General features: G+C 43.4%; 1 protein-coding gene across 3 annotated transcripts in view; it reads left to right on the forward strand.

The window, feature by feature from the left end:
* THSD4 (thrombospondin type 1 domain containing 4) overlaps nucleotides 1-22,767 on the forward strand; it is a 673,523-nt gene that overhangs the window by 16,386 nt on the left and 634,370 nt on the right. For all 3 annotated transcript variants that reach the window (XM_027553103.1, XM_027553105.1, XM_027553104.1), the window contains exon 2: nucleotides 16,778-16,886. In XM_027553103.1, coding sequence (XP_027408904.1) covers nucleotides 16,858-16,886 — 29 coding nt within the window. In that variant the 5' untranslated portion in view covers nucleotides 16,778-16,857. The remainder of the gene's footprint in view (nucleotides 1-16,777; nucleotides 16,887-22,767) is intronic.

Consider the following 22,767-nt stretch of genomic DNA (forward strand, 5'->3'; position numbering starts at 1 on the left):
CTGTCCCCACCTGACTGTAATGTGGTAGGATTTCCCTTCCTCTGCTGAAGCAGTGTCAGAGTAAGCCAGCTAAAATGGAATGTTTAAGTAATTTCTAGAGCCTCGTAAGGGAATACCTAAAATGTCCAGGTTTCAATTAAAAACCACTTGTCACACCAAGATACGTGGGGGTCTCAAACTTAATGAGAAGAGACAATCAACTGATGCCAAAGCTGAAATGACAGAGATGTGGCAGTTTTCTGACAAAGATATTGAAGCAGTCATCATGAAAATGCTTCAGTGAGCAGATACGAACGTGCTTAAATGAGAAAAAAGGAAGTCTCAGCAAAGAAACAAAAGGCATAAAGAAAAACCAAATGAAAATTTAGAATTGAAGAAGACAATAACTGAAAAAAAATCTCACTGGATGGGCTAAACAGCAGAATGGAGATGAATCAGTGAATTTGAAGATATAACCATAAAATTCCCCAATCTGATCAACAGAGAGAAAAATAGATGAGTGGAAGAAAAGAAGAACAGATTCTCAGGGACCTGTAGGACTAACAAAAGATCTAACATTTTGTGTCTTTGAAATCCCAGTAGAGAGGAAAGAGGATGGGAATGAAAAAGTTCTCAATGAACTTATTACTGAAAACTTCTTGAGGTTAGGAAGGTCTCTAGATTCAAGGAGCTTAGTAAATTCCGAACAGGATAAACCCAAAGAAATCCATACCAAAATATGTCTATACTCAAATTTCTGAAAATACTGTTGAAAAGAAAGAAAGTAGGAAGAATCAGGGGGCTTCCCTGGTGGTCCAGTGGTTAAGTATCTGCCTTGCAATGCAAGGGACATTGGTTCAATCCCTGGTCTGGGAACACTCCACACGCCATGGGTCAATGAAGCCCAGGTACCACAACTACTGAGCCCATGTGCTGCCACTCCTGAAGCCCATGCACCTAGGGCCTGTGGTGCACAAGAGAAGTCACCGAAATGAGAAGCCCGTGCACCACAACAGAGTAGCCCCCGCTTGTTGCAACTAGAGAAAGCCTTCATGCAGCAACAAAGACCCACCACAGTCAAAAACAAATTAAGTAAATAAATAAATCTAAAAAAAAAAAAAAAGATAGTAGAAGGAATCCGTCTTCTAGGTTTCAAGACTTAGCGCTAAAATAATCGAGACCATGTGGTGTTGGCAAAGGACAAAATAGAGGACCCAGAAGTGTGCCCATCTGATTTTTGGTAAAGGTGCATAGGGGAAGTGGAAGAAACACTAACTGCCGTGATCTGGATGATGATTTGAAGAGGCCGGTAGAAGATGGAGAGCAGAGGGGAAGGTTTATCTGAGAGATAATACAAATGCAGAATTGAGAGCTGGTGAGAGATGGGGCCTGAGGCTCACTGGAGGGGGAATCACAGGAGCCCAGGCAGGCTTTGAGCTTTATTCATTGGAAGAATAGGGATACCAGGATTTCCCCTGGTGGTGGTCCGGTGGTTAAGAATCTGACTTGAAATGCTGGAAATGTGGGTTCCACCCCTGGTCAGGGAACTAAGATACCACATGCCGTGGAGCAGCTGAGCCTGTGCCTCTCAACTAGAGAATCTGTGCACTGCAACGAAAGATCCCACATGACTCTGAAGATCCTGTGTGCCACAACTAAGACCAGGTGCAGCCAAATACAAAATTAATATTAAAAAAAAAGAATAGTTATACCACCACCAAAGCAGGAAAGGGCGGCAGAAAGAGAGCTTGGTGTGGAAGTGATGACCAGGTCCAAGTCCTCTTATTATTCATCTTGGGTGGGCCACCACCAGCAGGAGGAAACTAGAAATTCAGGAAAGCATCTGAATGAGAGGGTAGGTCTCATGTTGGGTTTTCGAGACCTCATCGTGAGATAATTATCAAAGAGGTCAGAGTGTAAGAGTCCTTACCCAGTGTACACAGCTCATTAGTCGGGGGTGGGTTATGATTGATATTTTTCTATGCTTGTTTGGGTCACAAGGAAAGTCAGTGAGGCAGACAGAGGAGACAGGCAGGGAATAGACTTGCATGGCCTCTGATGATGGGGTTCAAGAAAAAGGGTACAGTAACAGTTTTATTCTTCCTAAACCCAGTTGCCTTTTATCGTCCCCCTTGACCTCTGGGTGACCTTTGACTTCAATGACTTGCCTCTCTTGGTTTCCTTGAAAACATTTCCTAATTCGCAAGATGGCCGTCTGGTTTGCATTATCATCATCTTTTAATCACAGCACCCGATTTCAGCTTTACCTAATACCAGCCTATCACAGAATTGTGTCAAGGAAATAGGACTAATTTGCTGGGTTTCTGTTTCCCTCCGTAAGGATATATGGAGCCTTTCAGCCTACATTGCACAGCAGTGATTGCTACAAATCATTGACTAGATTTCTATCGCTTAAAAAAATAATGACATAACTCAAATGTGCCGAGCAGGAAAAGGCAAATCCTTTCCTCTGATGTTCAGAAGCACCAAGGGCAAAGTGTGTGGCTGGCTGATTTACGGCGGTCGAGGCACATGGAGCCAGGATGTGTTCTGGACGGGCATGTGTGTGGGGGCACTGAGATGACATTTTGGATTCAAGGCCAAAGCAGTAGTGGAGTGAACACGCAGAGCACAACCTCACGCATACCAGCTCCCCTGGCCAGACCCAGGCTGCAACCTGTGTTGCATACCTGGTGAATGTGAACACAAACAGCTCTCCAGGAAATGTGTATCTGACGCAGAGTGTCAGGGGACCTGAGAGGCAACTTAGTGGAGTGCCGAGACAAGCCAGGTGGCCTTGGGTTTCATCACGCTTCTGCTCCTTACTAGGGGCATATTGCTTCTGGTGACCTTGGGCACAGTGCTTCACTGCTCGCAGCCTCAGTTTCCTCCTCTGTAAAATGGGCATATCGATAGCACCTGCCTCATAAAATAATGTTTGAAAAGTGTTCAGTGCAAGCTGTCACGTATTACACACTCATTAAAAATCAAAAATCTCTAGTCTGAGCTCTGTGTCTAATTAGCTGTGATACTTTGTAACAGTTATCTGGTTTGATTGAGCATCAGTTTATTCATCTGTGAATCATGACTAAAAAAATAATGGATTTGGAGAGTTGGGTTAGAATCTCCCAGTTTTTGTGTGCTTTGAGATTTTGTGAGGAGATGCCAATCAGAAAGTCACAAAGGAAATGACTGATAGATTTAAAGATGGTGACGACACTGTTAATCATTTGTACCTCGAAACAAAAATAAAAAGTAAATAAAAAATTTAAAAAATAAATAAAACCATGCTTCCTCACAGCATTCAACTGTCATAAATCCCCTCCCCCAAGGTTTTGACTCTTAATACTGGAGAGAAGTCTACACTGGGTTAAGAAATCACATAAATAAATATTGTGACAAAAAGTAAATAAAATAGGTAACTAACAAGTTGCCAAAGGCCTTATTGACTATGCCAAAGCTTTTGACTGTGTGGATCACAACAAACTGTGGAAAATTCTTAAAGAGATGGGAATACCAGACCACCTGACCTGCCTCCTGAGATATCTGTATGCAGGTCAAGAAGCAACAGTTAGAACCGGACATGGAAAAACAGACTGGTTCCAAACTGGGAAAGGAGTACGTCAAGGCTATATATTGTCACCCTGCTTATTTAACTTATATGCAGAGTACATCATGAGAAACGCTGGACTGGAGGAAGCACAAGCTGGGGTCAAGATTGCCGGGAGAAATATCAATAACATCAGATATGCAGATGACATCACCCTTATGGCAGAAAGTGAAGACCTAAAGAGCCTCTTGATGAAAGTGAAAGAGGAGAGTGAAACTGTTGGCTTAAAGCTCAACAATCAGAAAATGAAGATCATGGCATCGGGTCCCATCACTTCATGGGAAATAGATGGGAAAACAGTGGAAACAGTAAGAGAGTTTATTTTCTTAGGCTCCAAAATCACTACAGATGGTGACTGCAGCCATAAAATTAAAACACGCTTGCTCCTTGAAAGAAAAGCTATGACCAAGCTAGACAGCATATTAAAAAGCAGAGACATCACTTTGCCAACAAAAGTCCATCTTGTCAAAGCTATGATTTTTTCAGTAGTTATGTATGGATGTGAGAGTTGGACGATAAAGAAAGCTGACTGCTGAAAAATTGATGCTTTTGAACTGTGGTGTTGGAGAAGACTCTTGAGAGTCCCTTGGACTGCAAGGAGGTCCAGCCAGTCCATCCTAAAGGAAATCGGTCCTGAATATTCTTTGGAAGGACTCATGCTGAAGCTGAAACTCCAATACTTTGGCCATCTGATGCGAAGAACTGACTCACTGGAAAAGACGCTGATGCTGGGAAAGATTGAGGGCAGGAGGAGAAGGGGACGACAGAGGATGAGATGGTTAGGTGGCATCACTGACTCGATGGACATGAGTTTGATTAAGCTCCGGGAGTTGATGATGGACAGGGAAGCCTGACGTGCTTCAGTCCTTGGAGTCGCAAAGAGTTGGACGTGACTGAGCGATTGAACTGAACTAACAAGGATCTACTGTATGGCAGGAAAAAAAAAAAGAAAACTTATTTCCATAAAATTTAAAGGCAAAATTAAAAGACAAAAATCAAACTGAAAGAACTTGAGAAAATAAGAGTCAGTGTCCTTAATATAGAAAGTGCTTCTTAAAGCTCAACTGAAAACATTATGAACTCAACAGAAAAACTGGCAAAATGCACAGGATAGTGCACATGGGTAATAAAAATGAAAATCTGTTCCAACTTTACTAATAATCAAAGGAAATACAGTTAAAATGACTTTTTTTTTCACCTATTGTGACTAACACATTGATGCCCATCCTGTACCAGGAAAAGTCATTTACCCAAAAGTTTCCTCCTGGGAATGTGGACAGACCACCTTCCTACAGGCTCTGCAGTTAGGTGTGGCCATATGACTAATGGAATAGGAGAGTGGCGGTGACTTAAATTACCTCTGTGAAGCTGTCAGCTCAGTCTCGCATGCTTTCCCTTTTCCCTTGTTTGTTCACTGAATGGAAAGTGGAAAAAAAAAAGAAAACCAGTGGAGGATTCTGAGGCCCTAGACAATGGTGACGTCCTTAGGTGAAAGGAGACTGGCTCCTTGGATGCCTGCATGCCTGTGTGGAGCAGAATGCCCCTGCCAACCCACATCAGATAATGAATTGAGCAAAAACTTTTTGTCAAACCTTTTTTCAAAACCTTTGAAACTCTGGGATGGCTTGTTGTAGCTACTTGCTTATCCTAACTTACTATGTATCAAATTGGAAACTATTATAATGCTAACAGTATTGGCACGGAGAAGGCAATGGCACCCCACTCCAGTACTCTTGCCTGGAAAATCCCATGGGCGGAGGAGCCTGGTGGGCTGCAGTCCATGGGGTCGCTAAGAGTCGGACACGACTGAGCGACTTCACTTTCACTTTTCACTTTCATGCAATTGGAGAGGGCATCTACTGTAAGGTAGAATCTAAAGTAAGAATCTACTGTAAGGAACTAAACAGAGAAACAGGTAAAGAATTTCCTATAAGGATATTTGTCACAGATTCCAACAATAAAAGAATTCCTTAGACAATGTTATCTGGCTTCCATGGGATGAACTATTAAACAGTGATTAAAATATTTTAATATTCTATACTAAAATACAGAATATATACTTATATATGTTGTCTATATATCACTTATTAATATATACTTATGCATAATCTTTATATTACTTATTAATATTTACTTATGTATGTTCACTCAAACTCACGTCCATCGAGTCGGTGATGCCATCCAGCCATCTCATCCTCTGTCGTGAGTCTGAGTGAACTCCGGGAGTTGGTGATGGACAGGGAGGCCTGGCGTGCTGCGATTCATGGGGTCGCAATGAGCTGGACACAACTGAGCGACTGAACTGAACTGAACTATGTATGTTATCTATATGTTCTATATATAATCACTTAAATAGTTTTGCATTTATTTTTCACTTTAAATCGTAAGCATTTTATTAGTAACATTCATCAATATTTTAATCACTGCGTAATAGTTAACCCCATGGAAGCCAGATAACATATGTAAGGAATTCCTTTATTGTTGGAATCGGTGATGAATATCTTTGTAGGAAATTCTTTACCCGTTTCTCTGCTTAGGTCCTTATACTAGATTCCTAAAGCCAGAATCACTAAGCCAAAAGGTATAACTATTTAAGATCCTTCTTACTTATGGGTTGTTTTCAAAGAGTGTATCCACCAGCCCTGGGGACTCAGACGGTAAAGAATCTGCCTGCAATACGGGACACCTGGATTCGATCCCTGGGTCAGAAAAATCCCCTGGAGAAGGCAATGGCTACCCACTCCAGTGTTCTTGTTTGAAGAATTCCATGGACGGAGGAGCCTGACAGGCTACAGTCTATGGGGTCACAAAGAGTCGTACGTGACTGAGTGACTAACACTTCCACTTCATATAAAATTATTAAGCATAGAAACAAACGCCAGAAGGAAAAACACCAAAAACATTGAGTGGCTAACTGGGATTGTGAGGTTATTATGAGTAATTATCACTTTCCTCTTTATGTTTCCCTGTCGTTTTCAATTTTTCTTCAGTAAACATGTACAATTTTATAAACGTTTTTTTCAACAGCCGTTAAGTCTCACCTAGACCCACCTTATGGGTAAAAATGACGCTTGTTGTCTGTGAGTTTGTTCTGTTAGTACACTTGGCACACCCGCCTTACCTGGTGTGTGTGTGTGTGTGTGTGTGCATACACAGATGTACACAGGTGATTGCCAGAGGGCCAAGGGCCATTTGTGGATGTCAGGACCTGGACCTTATAGCAAAAGGAGAGAAAGTGGGCCAGAAGGGTAGCTCAGCCTGAGCAAGAGCTGCCCTTAGTCCCGTGGCCACCTGCGTTCGATCAAAAGTGGCTGGAAAATATATTGCTTTTTGCAATGAGATGGCTCATCATCTTGGAGAAGGCTTGGGTAGCACGTCAGAAAATCTGTGGTTCTTGTGCAGAGCTCAGGCTGTGGAAGTCTGACCTTGTTTCCTTCGATGTCTACAACCCAGGGATTATAAATCATTCTTGGCAGAGGATGCTGGGGAGGGGTTGAATTCTGAGCAGGGAGGAAAAATGGAGTCTGTCTGTAGGTATCTTTGATTCCTAGTGAGAGTGGCCTGCATCCCTTCACAGTTCACTATGATGTGTGTCTGAAGAGAGCAGAGAATGTCATTGATGGTGTTAATTTCAGAAACAGTTATAGTTATTACAAAGCAGTAGAGTCTCTATTCAGACTGTAGGCTGGGCATCAGTACGTTTGGAATGTATTACAATCATGCCTGAAGAGAAGGCCCTCCAAGTGAGATTGAATGGAAGTTCTTCCTGTCGTCACAGAACACCTACTGGGCCCTGAAGTGCTGTTCTAGGAACCAAGAATATAAAAAATAATTCCTTGAGAAAAGTCTTTACTCTTCTGTAGTGTCCTGTTATGGGGAGGAAAGGAAAGCACCAATCATAATGATACACTGTGACAATTGCTGGGTTGGAGCTCTGAATGTGATACCTACACAGAAGTAGAGAAATTCAACCAGGTTTATCAAGTGCTGTAAATCAAATGACCAAGTAATATTTGGACAAGAGAAGGCACTCTTACTCCAATACATTTCTCCCTTTTATCTGCAGTGTCATGTCATCTGAAATTGAAAAAGCAACTCTGTACAGAAGCAGGAACAAATGGCTCATTTATTGAAAATATCTTGCCTGCCTGATATTTCTACCCTAGACTGTTTTCCTGGGTTACCTGGGAAACATTTTTTAGGAGTGAAAACAAATATACACCACATTAATGTCAATGACCGTGAAAATGATGTAGTTTGCCTTGAAATCCTTGACTAATCCATGCTGATTACCTAGTTTCTCCAGGGAAGAAAGGAGAACTAAGGTGATTTCTTTAATGAGTTAGCAAAAACCTGCTGTCATGTGTTTGCTTAAAAGTATCCAGGGAGTTTTAAGATCTTCTCAGCATTTTTTCTAAATTCCAATTCTCTGGGTTTTCAGGATGCTCTGGGCAAGCCAGCCAATTTGCAGAATGGAGGTTCAGTGGGAAGAAATGAGTTCTGTGGCTGAGTTTCAATATGATGTGGAAGAAGGATGGGCTTTGCAAGGGGTAGGAGAAAAGACCAAAGATAGAGAGCAGAGGGAATGTCTGGGGCCCATCTCTCTGGCTGGCCTCAGCCCAGTAGGGTGATACTGGAAATGTGACCAGGCCTGGGGCCCTAAGGTCTATTTTCCTCAATACCCTGGGCTTCCATGGTGGCTCAGATGGTAAAGAATCCACCTGCAATGTGGGAGACCTGGGTTCGATCCCTGGGTTGGGAAGATCCCCTGGAGGAGGGCATGGCAACCCACTCCAGTATTCTTGCCTGGAGAATCCCCATGGACAGAGGAGCCTGGCAGGCTACAGTGCATGAGGTCACAAAGAGTCAGACACGACTGAGAGACTAAGCACAGCAGAGCACAGCACTGCAGCCTGGGGCAGGATTTCCTGAAAGGGCTGTGGCGAATGATGATGGCCAGCAGAGGGCTTGGGAGGGTTGGACCCGCTGTGGAGGCAGCATGCATCTGCAGTGGCCTGGTGCCTTCATTCTGTCTCAAGGGCAGTCTGTAGCAATTCATTGAGCACCTAGCAATTCAGTAAAAGTCTGTTGGAGACACACACCATTCATCCTTCATTCATTCATCAAGCTTTTATTGCATAGCCACTGTGTACCAGGCAAAGATGAGCAAAGATGTAAAGATGAATAAACTTATCCCTGGCCTTGCGAAGCTCCCCGGCCAGTGAGGGAGAAGCATAAACAGAGCATAGAGCAAGCATGCCTAACATCTCTGTTAAAAGAGATGATAATCCATTCTCTTGTAAGCTTCTAGCTTACAAGCTTCTAGCTTCTGTCCTGTACCTCCCATTGTTGGCTGGCAAATTTGCCCACCTGGTTGTTAATGGTGACTCTTCAAAGGATATTCCTCTCTCGAAAGAATAATGTAAGTGCTAACAATAGAAGTCCACTGTGATATTTACTTTTTTGGACTGTTGGCATTCCTTTTGTCTGTACCAGCCATTGGTCACTGTCTTGGGTAATGTGTCATTGTGAAAGAAATATTTATTTATGTATTTGTTATTGGGGTTTCCCTTGTGGCTTAGCTGGTAAAGAATCTGCCTGCAATGCAGGAGACTTGGGTTCGATCCCTGGATTGGGAAGATCCCGTGGAGAAGGGAAAGGCTGCCCACTCCAGTATTCTGGCCTAGAGAATTCCATGGACTGTATAGTCCATGGGGTTGCAAAGAGTCCGACACAAGTGAGCGACTTTCACTTTCACTTTTGTGTGTTTATTTGGCTGCCTTGATAAAAGTTTAAGCTCCTCAAGGGCAGGGATCCCCCACCCCTTGTCATATGTACTCTCTCACATGAAGCTTCCTAACCCAAGAGGTATTGAAAGCTCATTAGCTGGTAACCTATATGCCCCCATACAAATACTCAAGGATGATCTCAGGATGACTGGTCCCAGCCCTACAGAAGACATGGGACCACTCTGCTGTGTTGGGACTTGAGGAATCCAACGTACCTATTGAGACTTATAATGTTCCTTTAACTCTAGATGACACCAGGGAGAAGACAGCAGCAGATGCAACCTCTGTCTTGCTCCTTTAAGCTGGCACTGTTTGTATGTGGATAGCAAGCAGCATCAAATGATGGTTAAGTGCATAAACTCTGGGCTCAGCCTGCCTGGGTTGTATTGTGACTTTCCCACCTGCTAGCTGGGTGACTTTGGGAGAGTTATTTGACTTCTTGGCACCTTCATTTCTCAATAATACCTCTTTCATGGGGTTGTTATAAGAATGAATGAATATGAAATTCTCAGAATACCATATGACACATGGCACCCACTCAATAGGTGTTTGTTAGAGTTCCCAGCTATATTATTATTATCTGAAATAATAGGTTATTACATTGCTCATCTTGGCTCACTTTGCTCTAAGTGATGTTCATGGCACAGTCAAGTCATGTCTTGAAATGTTTCATCTCCTAGCAAAATAGGTGAGATACACCCAGTCCCCTTGGGGTGGCATCTATCCTTCCATTCATTCATTTATTGAGTGTCCAGCTATGATTCTCTGCTACGTGGGAGGCAGTGATTTTAATAAAGTGAAAAGAGGAGAAGCCCTGTGGTTGGTGGTCTGTCTTCAAGTTCAAGCCCTATCCTCTACCCATCGCGTAGTCTCAGTTTTGCTGTGAGAATTAGATCACATGCTTATGTTGTGTATCTGATGCGTAGTAAAAGTTGATTCCTGGCATTGAGTTTTCTTCCACTTTTCTGATAATTTAAGACAGAGGTGGGTTGGATGCCCTGATGTTGGGAGCTGACACCTGGTACTCTGGTCCACGGACAACTGGGCCTCAGGTAGGGGCGCAGTACACAGCGGGCCAGACTTCTAAGAGAGGACAGTTCTGTTAGAAGACACAGGCAGGGCAGGAGAAGGTGATGTTGGCGTTTTTGATGAAGACAGGACAGGGCAGGATGGAGGCTCCAGCATATCAGGACCTTCGGGGGCAACTTTCACAGAGGAATAGGTAGGTTCTGAGACTCGTCCTCACTCATGATCTTCCTGGGTGCTGACTTGGGGTCTAAATGGCCCCTCTCTCTGAAACCTCTGATTCTCATTCTTACACTGGTGAGTCACTTCCTGTCCTCAGGGACTAGGGCCTTTGTTTGTCTGGGTGGTGGCTTTCCCTTGTGGGAATTCCCTTGTGGGGGGATGGGAGGGGGACTGGCTTGTCTGTGGTTGGGATGTGGCTACAAGGTGGTCTCACTGAACCCAAACCTGAGAGGCTGAGCAGATGCTTCTTTCTGGGATACGCTGAAATCAGAGAGGGGGATCTTCCAGGGGTTCTGCAGTCCAGGAGGAGAAGGGGCAGGAAGGATGCTCAGAGGTGGACTGTAAGAAAGGGCAGCACAGCTGTGCCAGTGCCTAGGGCATGGTGACCCATCCTGAGTCACATCTCTCCTGGCCTTCTTTCCATCCTCTCGTCCCCAGCCTTCGCACCTGCTGCCACATCCTCCCCACCCTCGAGGTGTTGGGGCCTGTGACTTTGGCCTGAGCCATGTCACATGCCTGGTCCAGCCTTCGTGCAAGCTCTCTGTGGAAAGGAGAGCCAGCGGGGCTTCCAGCGCCCAGGGAGCATATGTTCCAACAGAAACTAGATTGTTTGATTATTTTTCGTTCACTGTCAAGAAAGGTTATAAATCAACAGGAGCAAACCCCCAAAGGCGACTCACTCCACAGATAGCGTGTTTACTCAGTCCTGGAGCTGTGGCCAAGTGGGTTTTTGGGAAACTTCACTTTCATCAGGTCCCTCCCCACTCCAGAACCTACAAGGGCTCTTTCTCATCCATCTCATCAGAATTCTCCTGGCATTTCCCAGGGCTTGGGTAACATGTCTTGGCTCCATCTTCATGATTTTATTCCCCCCATCACAGCGAGAATCCCGCAGTACCTTCTGATCCACCAGAGCCAGGGCTTCTAAACTTTTCTGACCAGGAGCCTCAGTGAGACATACTCACTTAGCCTCACTGTGTGTGATAAACACTGCTATTTTCTCTTTCATTTAAAAAGGTGCAGGTCGTGACTCACGCAATTGATTTCATGACAGACTAATGGGTCATGACCCACAGTTTGAAAAGGAGAACTGATTTCACACATACTAACCATGGTAGCATGTCCAAGCTTGAACTGTTCGCCGCAGGACAGGCCACAGGCCAGTCAATGGAGAGTTTTGGGGGCAAGGAATAGTGACTTTATTTGGAAAGCCGTGGGGATGGTGGACTATTATCCCAAAGAAGCATCTTGCCCAGGTTTGGATGCTAGTTTCTTTTATAGAACAAAGAAGGGGAGGTGAAGAGGTAAAGCAAAAAGGATTATCACTGTTGTTTACTCACTGAGTTGTGTCCGATTCTTTTGTGACCCCACAGACAATAACCTGCTAGGCTTCTCTGTCCATGGGATTTCTCAAGCAAAGACATTGGAGTGGGTTGCCGTTTCCTTCTCCAGGGGATCTTCCTGACACAGGGATCAAACCCGCATAACCTGCATTGCAGGCGGATTCTTTACCACCGACCCACTAGGGAAGCCTTCCAAAAGGGTGACAAGTTGTTGGAATGATTTCCTGGTTCCAGCCAGACTCCAGAGGGCATGTGTTAGTTTTTTCCTTCCTGTAGCTATTCACAGGTGGGCCTGTTCAGGAGGTTTCCTGTGAGCTAAACAAAGGTATTTTAGCTTAATGCTCAGGTGTGGGAGGCAAGGTTCCCCGAGATGTACCATTATGTACACTTTAAACTATAGGCAACATCCCTTGAGTGGTTAACTTGTAGCAAAAGCAATATAGTGCAAAAGTTAAGAGAGAAAGATCCAACATGGAGTCAGATTTGTTATTCCCTATTATAGTCATGGAAACCCAAGTGGATGCCAGGACACGCTCACCAACCATCTCAGGAGATAAAAGTGACCAGTCACATCTGACAAAAAGTTGGTCAAAAAACATTCAAGAGTAGTGGCCGCCACAAATTTTTTTTGATTGCACCCCATCCATAAAAAATATTTCAGCATATAGCACTGGTCTATGTTTGGTTATTTTTTTAACCTACCAGTGTATGATGTGACCACACAAAACATGCACTCAAAATGGAAATTTTAAAAGGGTGGCAGAAAGATGAAAGGAACTGTATTTTAAAATGACATGCTAATCGTGTTGGCTTCCTTCTGTTATCAGCAAATATCCAAAGGCAAAATACACAGAAAGAACGAGGCTCATGGTTATCAGCAGCAGTTGTAAATCTATTTTCAAACTGTTTTGATGATTTAAGATGTTTTTCTGGTTGACTTCGTGTCAGATTTGGAAACCACTGCTTTGTATCACACCCTCTTTCCTCACCGTTGCCCTTCCTTTCCTGACAAAACCAGAAAAGCTCCATTAACATCTCCTTTGCTACTTCCATCCACCAGAAATCTGGGGGGAGTCACTTTTGACACCTCCTTCCCTTGCCCACCTCAGCCAGCCATTTACCACCTTCTGGGGACTTTATTACTCAGCAGAGGATCGGCTCTCCCTGTGTTCTCCTTCAATTGCTACGTTCCTGCTGTGCTGCCTCCTCCTTCCTCCCGGATCTTCACACACCTTTCATGTGTGATTCCCTCTCCCGGGAGTGCCCCCTCCCTTTTCACCTGACTGACTCCTACTCACCCCTCAAAACCCAACATAAAGGCCTTCTTCAGAGGGACCGTCTCTGACCACTGTCCAGTATACTTTCTGAGGCACCTGCACTTTCTTTCATGGCTCTTATCACAGTTTTATTTTTATACTTATTTATGCTTCACTTTCTTACAGGTGTGCAGCCCTCTAGCATCTAGATTATATCGAGTTGGCCAGAAAGTTCATTCAGGTTTTTTTCTGTTACATCTTATGGAAGAACTTGAATAAAATTTTTGGCCAACCCAGTAATTTCCTTCAGGGCAGGGACCAAGCCTGATGTGTGTGTGTGAGAGAGAGAAAGAGAGTGGGTATTTAGCATCCACATCATGGACTCTCAATAAATATTTAATACTCAAAACAACCGTATTACAGATAGTACCCCCATTTTCGGAGAAGGCAATGGCACCCCACTCCAGTACTCTTGCCTGGAAAATCCCATGGACGGAGGAACCTGGTAGGCTGCAGTCCATGAGGTCGTTAAGCATCGGACACGACTGAGCAACTTCACTTTCATTTTTCACTTTTCTGCATTGGAGGAGAAATGGCAACCCACTCCAGTGTTCTTGCCTGGAGAATCCCAGGGATGGGGGAGCCTGGTGGGCTGCCGTCTCTGGGGTTGCACAGAGTCGGACACGACTGAAGCGACTTAGCAGCAGCAGCAGCACCCCCATTTTACAGATGAGGAAGTTGAAAGTCTGAAAGGTTAATTGCCTGAGGTCACCTGGTTAATAAGTGGGAACGTTGGCCCTCGATCCAGGTCTTTCAGGCTGTAGTGTACACTCTTGCCAACCCCTCTGGATTGTTCTTTTGTAACCCGCACAGGCTCTAAGGACTGATTTTCAGTTCTACCTTCTTTGTTGATACTAGCTCCCCAGTGATTCTCCTCCTGAACTAGCTCCATTTATGCTCAGGGTATCTGCATCACACTCTTTACCCTAAGTTATTCTGGATGACTCTGACCTTTTCCCACACATTTTCACGTCTCTAAAACTTATCCACGTTTTAAGTTGGAAAGTAAGACTCTGCATTGCCTCATCTTCTCCTGAATTCCATAGCACCTTGGAAAGAACCTGAGTGCCCCAAATACTAAGTAAATAATTACTGATTAGTTGATCATTATCAAGAGCTTGACAGAGATTTCATCTGACTCCCAAGTTAAATCCCGTCTTTGTGCGTATCCGCTTCCCAGCCAAGAGTAAGAGGACCATGCCTCGGATTCAGAGGAGTTTTAACTGTTCCAATTCCCACTTGCTGGCCTTCTTCCTGGTGGATCTCAGTGTAACTTTTGGCTGAGGCCCAGGAATTTAAGGGTCCTCAATACCATGAGTAATTTCATGAGTTGCTGATGGCTAATTAGGGGTGATTACAGTCAAGAGATTTGACTGTCTTAATAACCCCCAGAAATGGCTGGTGGTGACTTTAAACATCTTGATTATTTTCCCCTGCAAACGGAATTTTCTGATTCTTCAGTCTTTTCATAAGTCCTTGTAATTTATCCCCCACCTCGCCCTTCTAGTGAAAAGGAAATGTGAAGTCCTGAGGAGAATTTGGAAACCAATGATTTTGGAAAACTCTGGCTTTATTAATGAGGACTCCCGGGCACACCTTGAAACCCTGCTTCATTTCTTTGTCTTTCCCTGGGAGGAGGTGTGTGAGGAGAGGAGTCTGGACCACGATTTTTCTCCTCAAGTTCCATTACATTCCAACCCAGCCTCCCATCCCAGGCTGTCTGATGCTATTTATAATGTGCCTTTGAAACCATTGCCTCATTTGACGATGTTAAGGAATTGTGTTTAGTGCAATTTTCTGAATGGAGTAGTGTTTGTAGGTGAGGGGTTTTACCTTCCTGTTGTTACTGTGACAACAGACTTGATGTTACTTGACCTCTTCCTGCATTGGTATCTTCAGAGATACTTTTTTTTTTTTTAGGGTTTTTTTTTTTTTTTTTTCCATGATGTACAGGATCTGAGTCCCTGACCAGAAATTGAAAACAGGCCCTGTGCAATGAAAGCGCTGAGTTCTAACCACTGGAGTGCCGGGGAATTCCCCACAGCTACTTTTAATTGAGCATCCTCTGTTCTAGGCACTGGGCTAAGCATATGACAGTGTCCACTCGTTTATTCACAACCTGCCTCGGTTCTTTAGGACATATTTTTTGAACAGGTTTTATTTTTTTTTTCCTGTTTTTTATTTTTGTCCGTAGCACATGGTGTGTAGGATCTTAGTTCCCCCACCAGAGACTGAACCCGCTCCCTCTCTGTGTGGAAGCACGGAGTCCTAACCACTGGACCACCAGGGAAGTCCTGAACAGTTTTATTGAGATGTAATTCACATGCCATATACTTTGCCGATTTAACGTGTAGAATTAAACTTTTTTTTTTAGTGTGTTCACAAAATTGTACAGCCATCATCACAATCTAACTTTAGCACATTTTTGTCACCTCAGGCGGAATCCTCACACCCTCGAAGTAGCCCCTCTCCACCCTCCTCACCTTGGTAATCACGAATGTATTTTTTTTTGTCTCTATAGATTTCCCTGTTCTGAACACTTTCTGTAAATGGAATCATACAATATGTGAAAATGAAAGTGAAAGTGAAGTCTCTCAGTCGTGTCTGGCTCTTTTCAACCCCATGGATGGTAGCCTACCAGGATCCTCCGTCCATGGGATTTTCCAGGCAAGAGTACTGGAGTGGGTTGCTGTTTCCTTCTCCAGGGGATCAAACCCGGCTCTCCCGCATTGTAGGCAGACACTTTACTGTCTGAGCCACCAGGGAAGTCCACTAGGATCACTCTAGTGGCTCAGACGGTAAAGCATCTGTCTGCTGTGCAGAAGACCCAGGTTTGATCCCTGGGTTGGGAAGATCCCCTGGAGAAGGAAATGGCAGCCGACTCCAGTATTCTTGCCTGGAAAATCCCATGGATCTCGGAGCCTGGTAGGCTACTGTCCATGGGGTCGCAAAGAGTCGGACACATCTGAGCGACTTCACTTTCTATACAATACGTAGCCTTTTGTATTTCACTTGTGTGATGTTGTCAAGGTTTGTCAGTATCCAGACGCCATTTCTCTTTGTGTTTAGGCAGTATTTTTACCCCTACTGTACAGGTGGAGTAACCAGGACAGAGAGGTGAAAAGACTTTCTAATGGGTCAAGTAGCCTTTAATGGATGGAACAAGATTTCCAATGTACACCTGCCTAGTGACAACTCTGATGTTAGCTTGGGCTCTGAAGTAGTCTTACTGATGGTAGCTTATTAAACATTTCCTATGGGTCACTGTGCTGAGTGTCCTGCAAATTTGTTACCTCACTTTCATACATAAACAGTTTTCATTTGGGCAATCTGGTGACCATAACTGGGCATAAATGGGCAATGGTATTTTTGTCCTAATGTCTTCCGTTTGCTCACTTCTTGTTGAACAGGCTGGCCTAAGCTGCAGAATCTTAGATTCTAGACTCTTTGTAAGCTGATGATACTAAAAATAGCATTGTTATTCTTCTGTAGGAGTTGAACATCACCCCCATCTGCAGAAAATTGGCAACATCTCTGAGGAGCCCTTGCTTTTTCCTGGGACACCCAGGACCATGGTTTCCTGTGTCATGGAGTCTCTCAGGTGAGTGGAAAATCTTTTGAAAAGAAAATAAGAAAATAAGCAATTCAATATTTGAATTTTACTGTATATTTTTCTAGTAATGAGCCTTGAGGGCCTGCATCTCACAGATACTTTTGATGTGCCATGTACATATGTGTAGTAAGTTTGATACTCACAAAGGCTGCTGAGGCCAGGACAGCTATGTGCTGTGGTGAGAAGTGCTTAGACTGAGATTAAGTGGCTTGGGCTCTATGCTGTGCTCTGCTATTCACTGAGAGATATCTAGGACTCAGAGTTTTCATTTATTATTTATTCAAAAACTCTGCTTGGCATACGGGATCCTAGTTCCCCAACCAGGGATTTAACCCATGTCCCCTGCATTGGAAGCATGAAGTCTTAAGCACTGGAGCGCCAGAAAAGTCCCCTCAGATTTTTCTTAAAATAAAAATGTTAATGGACTTGTGGGTATTTATCATGGCTGCATAATAAAATTACCTGAAGAAGTTTAAATATTGTCCTCTCGCTGCATCCCCACAGATTGTGATATAATTGACCTGGTATATTTAAAAGGTGGCCTCTCTGGTCCTGTTTGTTCAAAGCATCTGTGACTTGCGCCTGCATTTTTCATTTGATACTGATATCAACCATGCAAAGTAAGTGGAACAAGTAGTGTGGGCTCTGTATGCAGATCAGAAAATCAGTGTTTATCTCCTGATGCCCATTCCTTGAGTGCAGACTCAGGGAAAAGGCTTGGTGCTCTGGAATTTAGTCTGTATATTGAGACTTTTTTCAAGCTTTCCTAAAGATGGCAGACCCCTTTAAAAATTCTTCAATCAAAATCCTATGTAAAAAAAACCTCATCGTTATAAAATAGCCAATGGCAGTATTTTATTAAGGGAAATTTATTTTAGAAGTTTGAATTTGTAATGTTTACACATTATGAGATTCATGAGTCTATTTGCATAAACATGATAATTTGGAATCAGATTTTACAGATGATAGCTTATACGTTAGCCTCTGCATTGCAATTATCTTGTGACTGGTTTTAGCTGCATAGTAATCAGAACATCTTGGTCCATCTAGGTAAGTAATTGCAATTGGTAACAGTTCTTTAGTGAAGCTCATTTTACAATCTCAGGATACTCTTTAAAGAAATTGACTCAGAATCTAGAAAGGGAAAAGAACTTTTTATTTGAAAGTTGAATCACTAAGGTTATCTTGTTTTTTTTCCCTCCATAACTATGATAGTCCCAAATGCCCAGAATTTACAATGAAAAGTGAAAACGGTCTATAACATGTTATTATGATGGTGCCACATGTAATGGCTCAACCAGGGCTAGAGCACTTGTCAGGCAGATGCTCTTAGCCCATGGCTGGCATTTCACTGAGTACAGTGCGTGTGTGTACTCTTAGTCTGTAATTGCTTGTATAATTTTACATGAACTGACATGTGCAGGCCTGCAGTCCAAAGACCCACGCAGAGCTATAAGCTTCTTCGTCAGTGACATAAACCAATGTGTCAGAAAGAGTCAGAGAAGGCAGGAAATGCTCCATTCTGAGGCCTCTACAAAGTCCAGCCATGAACAGAGCAGCCTGAGTCTCTTCAGTGTTCACTTTTGATATCTAAATTAGCATGGGGACAGTTTTTAGCCATAGTTTAAAACACAGTTTAAAAGCTGTTTCAGGACATAAAATGTGTATCCAGTTTGTGAAGCTCCCATGTCCTGCTGTAAAACCACAGGGGAGTGAGACATGCAGTTGGACCACTCAGTCATGTTAGGACCACGCCTATTTGAGCACCAGGACCCAATGGGAGACACAGAAGTGGAAGTCACAGTTGTATATTTAATTGAATTAAAAAGAGCAGCAGATTAAACGTTGTTTCCTCATGTAGTAAGCAAGTGGTAAGCAAGTGTGAGTCTGGCTGCTATCAGAAAGGCCCCCTTGAGTACTGAAGACCCTCAAAAATGTGGGGCCACCCAGGCTGTACAGGAAGGGCTTCATCTGAGAGAAGTCCCTTCTGCAAATTTTTTTTTTTTTCTTAATGTTTGGAATTTTAATTGATGCCCCTGCAGTTAACCTCTGTAATGATCTGTGATATGGAGGCCATCTCCCAGGGAGGCCTGGTGGGCTCACCTCCAAGCTGTGCATTATTTCAGAGAAATTGCCAACAGATTAGAAGTTAGCAGGGTAGGAGCTGTTGAAAGCTGGATGTGGCCTTGCTACCCTCCAGGCAGAACTCTGGGAGTCTTTACAGGCCTCTAGGATTAGGGTCCTGCTGAAGGGATTGTTTGAAAAGAGCTGCTCAGTCAGACGATGCTTCCCAGCTGGCTCAGAGGTTAGCAGGAGATGTGGGTTCGATCCCTGGGTCAGGAAGATCCCCTGGAGGAGGAAATGGCAACCCACTCCAGTACTCTTGCCTGGGAAATCTCATAGACAGAGAAGCCTAGTAGGCTACCGTCCATGGGGTTGCAAAGAGTCGGATGTGACTTAGTGAGTAAACAACAACAACTCTGCAGGACATTTCTCCAACAGTCCTGCTCTAAGGAAAGAATATATGAGTTATGAGTACAGGCGAGTCTTCAGGACAGCTCAGCTGAAGATTTCCACCAAGTCTCCTTCTTTATAAGCCAGGTGCTCATAAACCATTTTGCATTCTGTTTCAAGGCCCACATAAATATATTTTAACCTGAGGGGGAGGGGGGAAAAAAAAGCAAGAATGTCTTTTGTTTAAATACTTTTCAAAATGTTCTGGGGGAAAGGGCCATGGTTACTTTAAGAGTAAAAGTCTTTGATAAAACTGGTAGATGAGAAACACACAGAGACACACAAATACTCAGGGTTTAAAAAAAGAATATTGACCAAGGCAGCCAAATACATAAAGATTAATAGGAAAAGCTGGAGGATATCTCTACCTATAGAGAAAACAGGTCAAAATTAGGAGTTAGTCGCCAAGAAAACCCCTGAGAGGAAAAAAAAATTGAAGGGGATTCACAATTCTGATACGCAGAGATTTTGTTTAAAAATCCCTCCCCAGTTCTTGCCAAGCCACAGGGAAACAGAAAGCCAGCTTCTCCCTCATTGAAAGAGACGGAGAAGCCCTGAGTATTAATATAGTAAGAGTGCCTCTGCCATGCTCAGAGTCTGTGGTAATAAAAAGAGCCACAGTTAAATGCAGTAGCAGAAGAAACACTAAGACTAACTCTGCACGGAGCTGGTTATTGAGTTGCCTTTGAACCTTGGATGAGTCTTGGATGCTGTGCAAAATTCAGGACAGGTGATATCCATTTGGAGCAGAGTTGGTCAAGGCTAGATCAAGATTTGTCACCTATCACAAGTTAGAGAGGAAAAGGCACTAAGTAATACAGGAGCGTATTTATCTCTTAAAGACTTGCTCCAAATTGTGCACCGTTTTTTTTTTTTTTTTTTTCCCTTGTATGTACAATTACATCTTTGTGTGTTTGTTCAGTGATCGAGAGGAATGAAACTCAGTTTTCTCTCTAGAAGCAGCATAACAGTTGAAGATGACCAGCCAACCAAGTTTCTTTAGAGCCAATCACCCTGGTCAAGGGCTGTTTCTTTACCTCGTAGAGTGCTTTTGTGCAGTTGACATAATATATCTTTGAAATGAAAACACAGAGGAAAACAAAACTATTGAAAATGCCAAGCAAATGGTTAAAGCTGATTTGGGGATTCTTATTTGGAATAGTAGTTTTTGAAGAAATACAGATGTAATTAGAGGGATTACAGGGTTAGATGGTGATTTTTATAGATCTTATGAAGGAGAGTTCTGGATCATTTTAAGGGTTTTACAGGTTGATGGCCCTAGGTCAAGTGTCTGGTTTTAGTCTTCTGAAACGTGAGGCTTTTCTTTTCCTTGATACACAGTTCAGTACAGGAATATTACTGTAATGCCTGTCAGCTACTTTACTGAGAAATACAACCATAAGGGATTGAGGAAATGAGAAAGAGAAAGGTTCCAGTTCTTGGAGAACTGGAAAAAGATCCTGAAGACAAAAAGCAAGAAAGAAGGAGGTTGAAAAAGTCTAAGTGCAAGAAAGAGAATGCCCAAAGTAGTGATAGCTGAGGTGTGAAAACTGAGACTCCCTTTGGAGTAGGGAAATCTGTGATAATTGGGAAGGGTCATGGGATCAGTTAGTGTTCCTGTGCCAGTGACCAAGAAGTGGGGTGGAGGAGGTGGGGAAATAAGAGAAGGAAGAATACAAGGAAGAGATGGAGCAGGGAGGGACAGAAGGAGGATGGAGAGAGGCCGGAGGAAGGAAGGGGCAGGAGAGAGGGGAGTGGTGGGAGGGGGGCAGGAGGAGGGGTAGAAGGAAAGGGGTAGGGTAGGAGGAGGAAGCCGGAGGGGCAGGAGAAGGAGGGGGAGGGGCAGGAAGAGGGGCGGGGCATAGGGGAAGGGGAGGGGCAAGAGGAGGGGAGGGGCATAAGGGAAGGGGAGGGGTATAAGGAATGGGCAGGGGCATAAGGGGAGGGGAGGGGCAGGACAGAAAGCAGAAGAGGCCAGGCTGAGATCAGCTCTGGCCCACATTGAAACCACTACCCAATTGATGCGTAATAAATATTGGATTGGCTAAAAAATTCATTCGAGTTTTTCTATAAGATGTTACAGAAAAACTCAAGTGAACTTTTTGGCCAACCCATGATTTGTTGAACATTGAATGAATAAATTAATAGTTCTCTTTAATGTGAGAGAAATAAAGTAGATTTTTCTTTCCTAATCAGGATTTTTACTTAATTATAAAAGTAGGTTAAAGCAGAAAATCGTACAAGTGATACAGACACACACCTTTAACAGTTTATTTTTAACATAAAACACATGTACACTCACCAAGTGTTTGATGTGGGGGCCAAGGACTTTTCCTTGAGCGTGAACCCCTGATTGTCTTTCTTGCACAAACCACACCCATAGCATTATCAAAGGTTTCCATTTGGGTTTCTTTCAAGTGGAATGAGAATCTAAGACATTTGCAAAGCAATCTGAGTATAGAATGATGCTGAATTTTTATTATTTTTGCTTCTAATCATTTACAGTTGTCCAATCCACACCAAATTTGCCAGTTTTTTTTTTTTTTTTTTCTTGGCAACTTGCCTTTATCAAGTCTTTTCCAAAGCATTCAGCTTCATTTGTGTAGAAACAACTACCAACTACTCTTTCTTTTCGCGTTTTGTTTCATGGGCTTGTGTACTGTTTGAATATTTTATGTAATTACAAAGCCCTGGCATCATCGATTTGGGGACCATGGTTAAATTCCATAGGAACACAACTCATCTGGTGAGTGCAGAAGAGTACCAGGGAAGAACCTGCTGGAATCTTTTGTGGGAAGCCCAGTAGGAGCCATCTGAATGATAGGCATAGAGGCTAGGAGGAAATAAAACAGTTTCTTGGAGGACGGTCTTGGCAAACCCCTCCCTATAAAACGATGGCAGGTGTTCAGACAGTATTGATTTTTCTTTATGCCTGGCACAGTCCTGTACCTGGCATGCATCCTCATCCCTCAGAACTTAACAGTGGTATTTTCTAGAACCTTCTGTACCTAAAAGATTCAACGCAGTCAAGGTGTGTCACTGAGCTGCCAACTACCTGTTCCTTATGTACTGAAATAAATTTGTATGGCTCAGGTTAATATCGACACCCCACCCGCTTCCCTGGGGGTCAGAATCAATATCTTCAACTTGTAGAGATCCACCCATTGCGATTGTCCCCACCCCCACCACCCTACCCTGCCCCCTTCCTCACCAGTTTCTGTTTTTCCAACAGGGAATTCTAGGGATGTACTTAGAAAACACTTTATTGATGAAAGTGTCATTCACAGCAGGACTTTGTATTTCCTGGTGACTGGTATTTCCTCTCTCTCTCTCTCTCCGGTTTTCCTTTTTCCTC

The sequence above is a fragment of the Bos indicus x Bos taurus genome, chromosome 10 (assembly GCF_003369695.1).
Source record: "Bos indicus x Bos taurus breed Angus x Brahman F1 hybrid chromosome 10, Bos_hybrid_MaternalHap_v2.0, whole genome shotgun sequence".
NCBI classification, from domain to species: domain Eukaryota; kingdom Metazoa; phylum Chordata; class Mammalia; order Artiodactyla; family Bovidae; genus Bos; species Bos indicus x Bos taurus.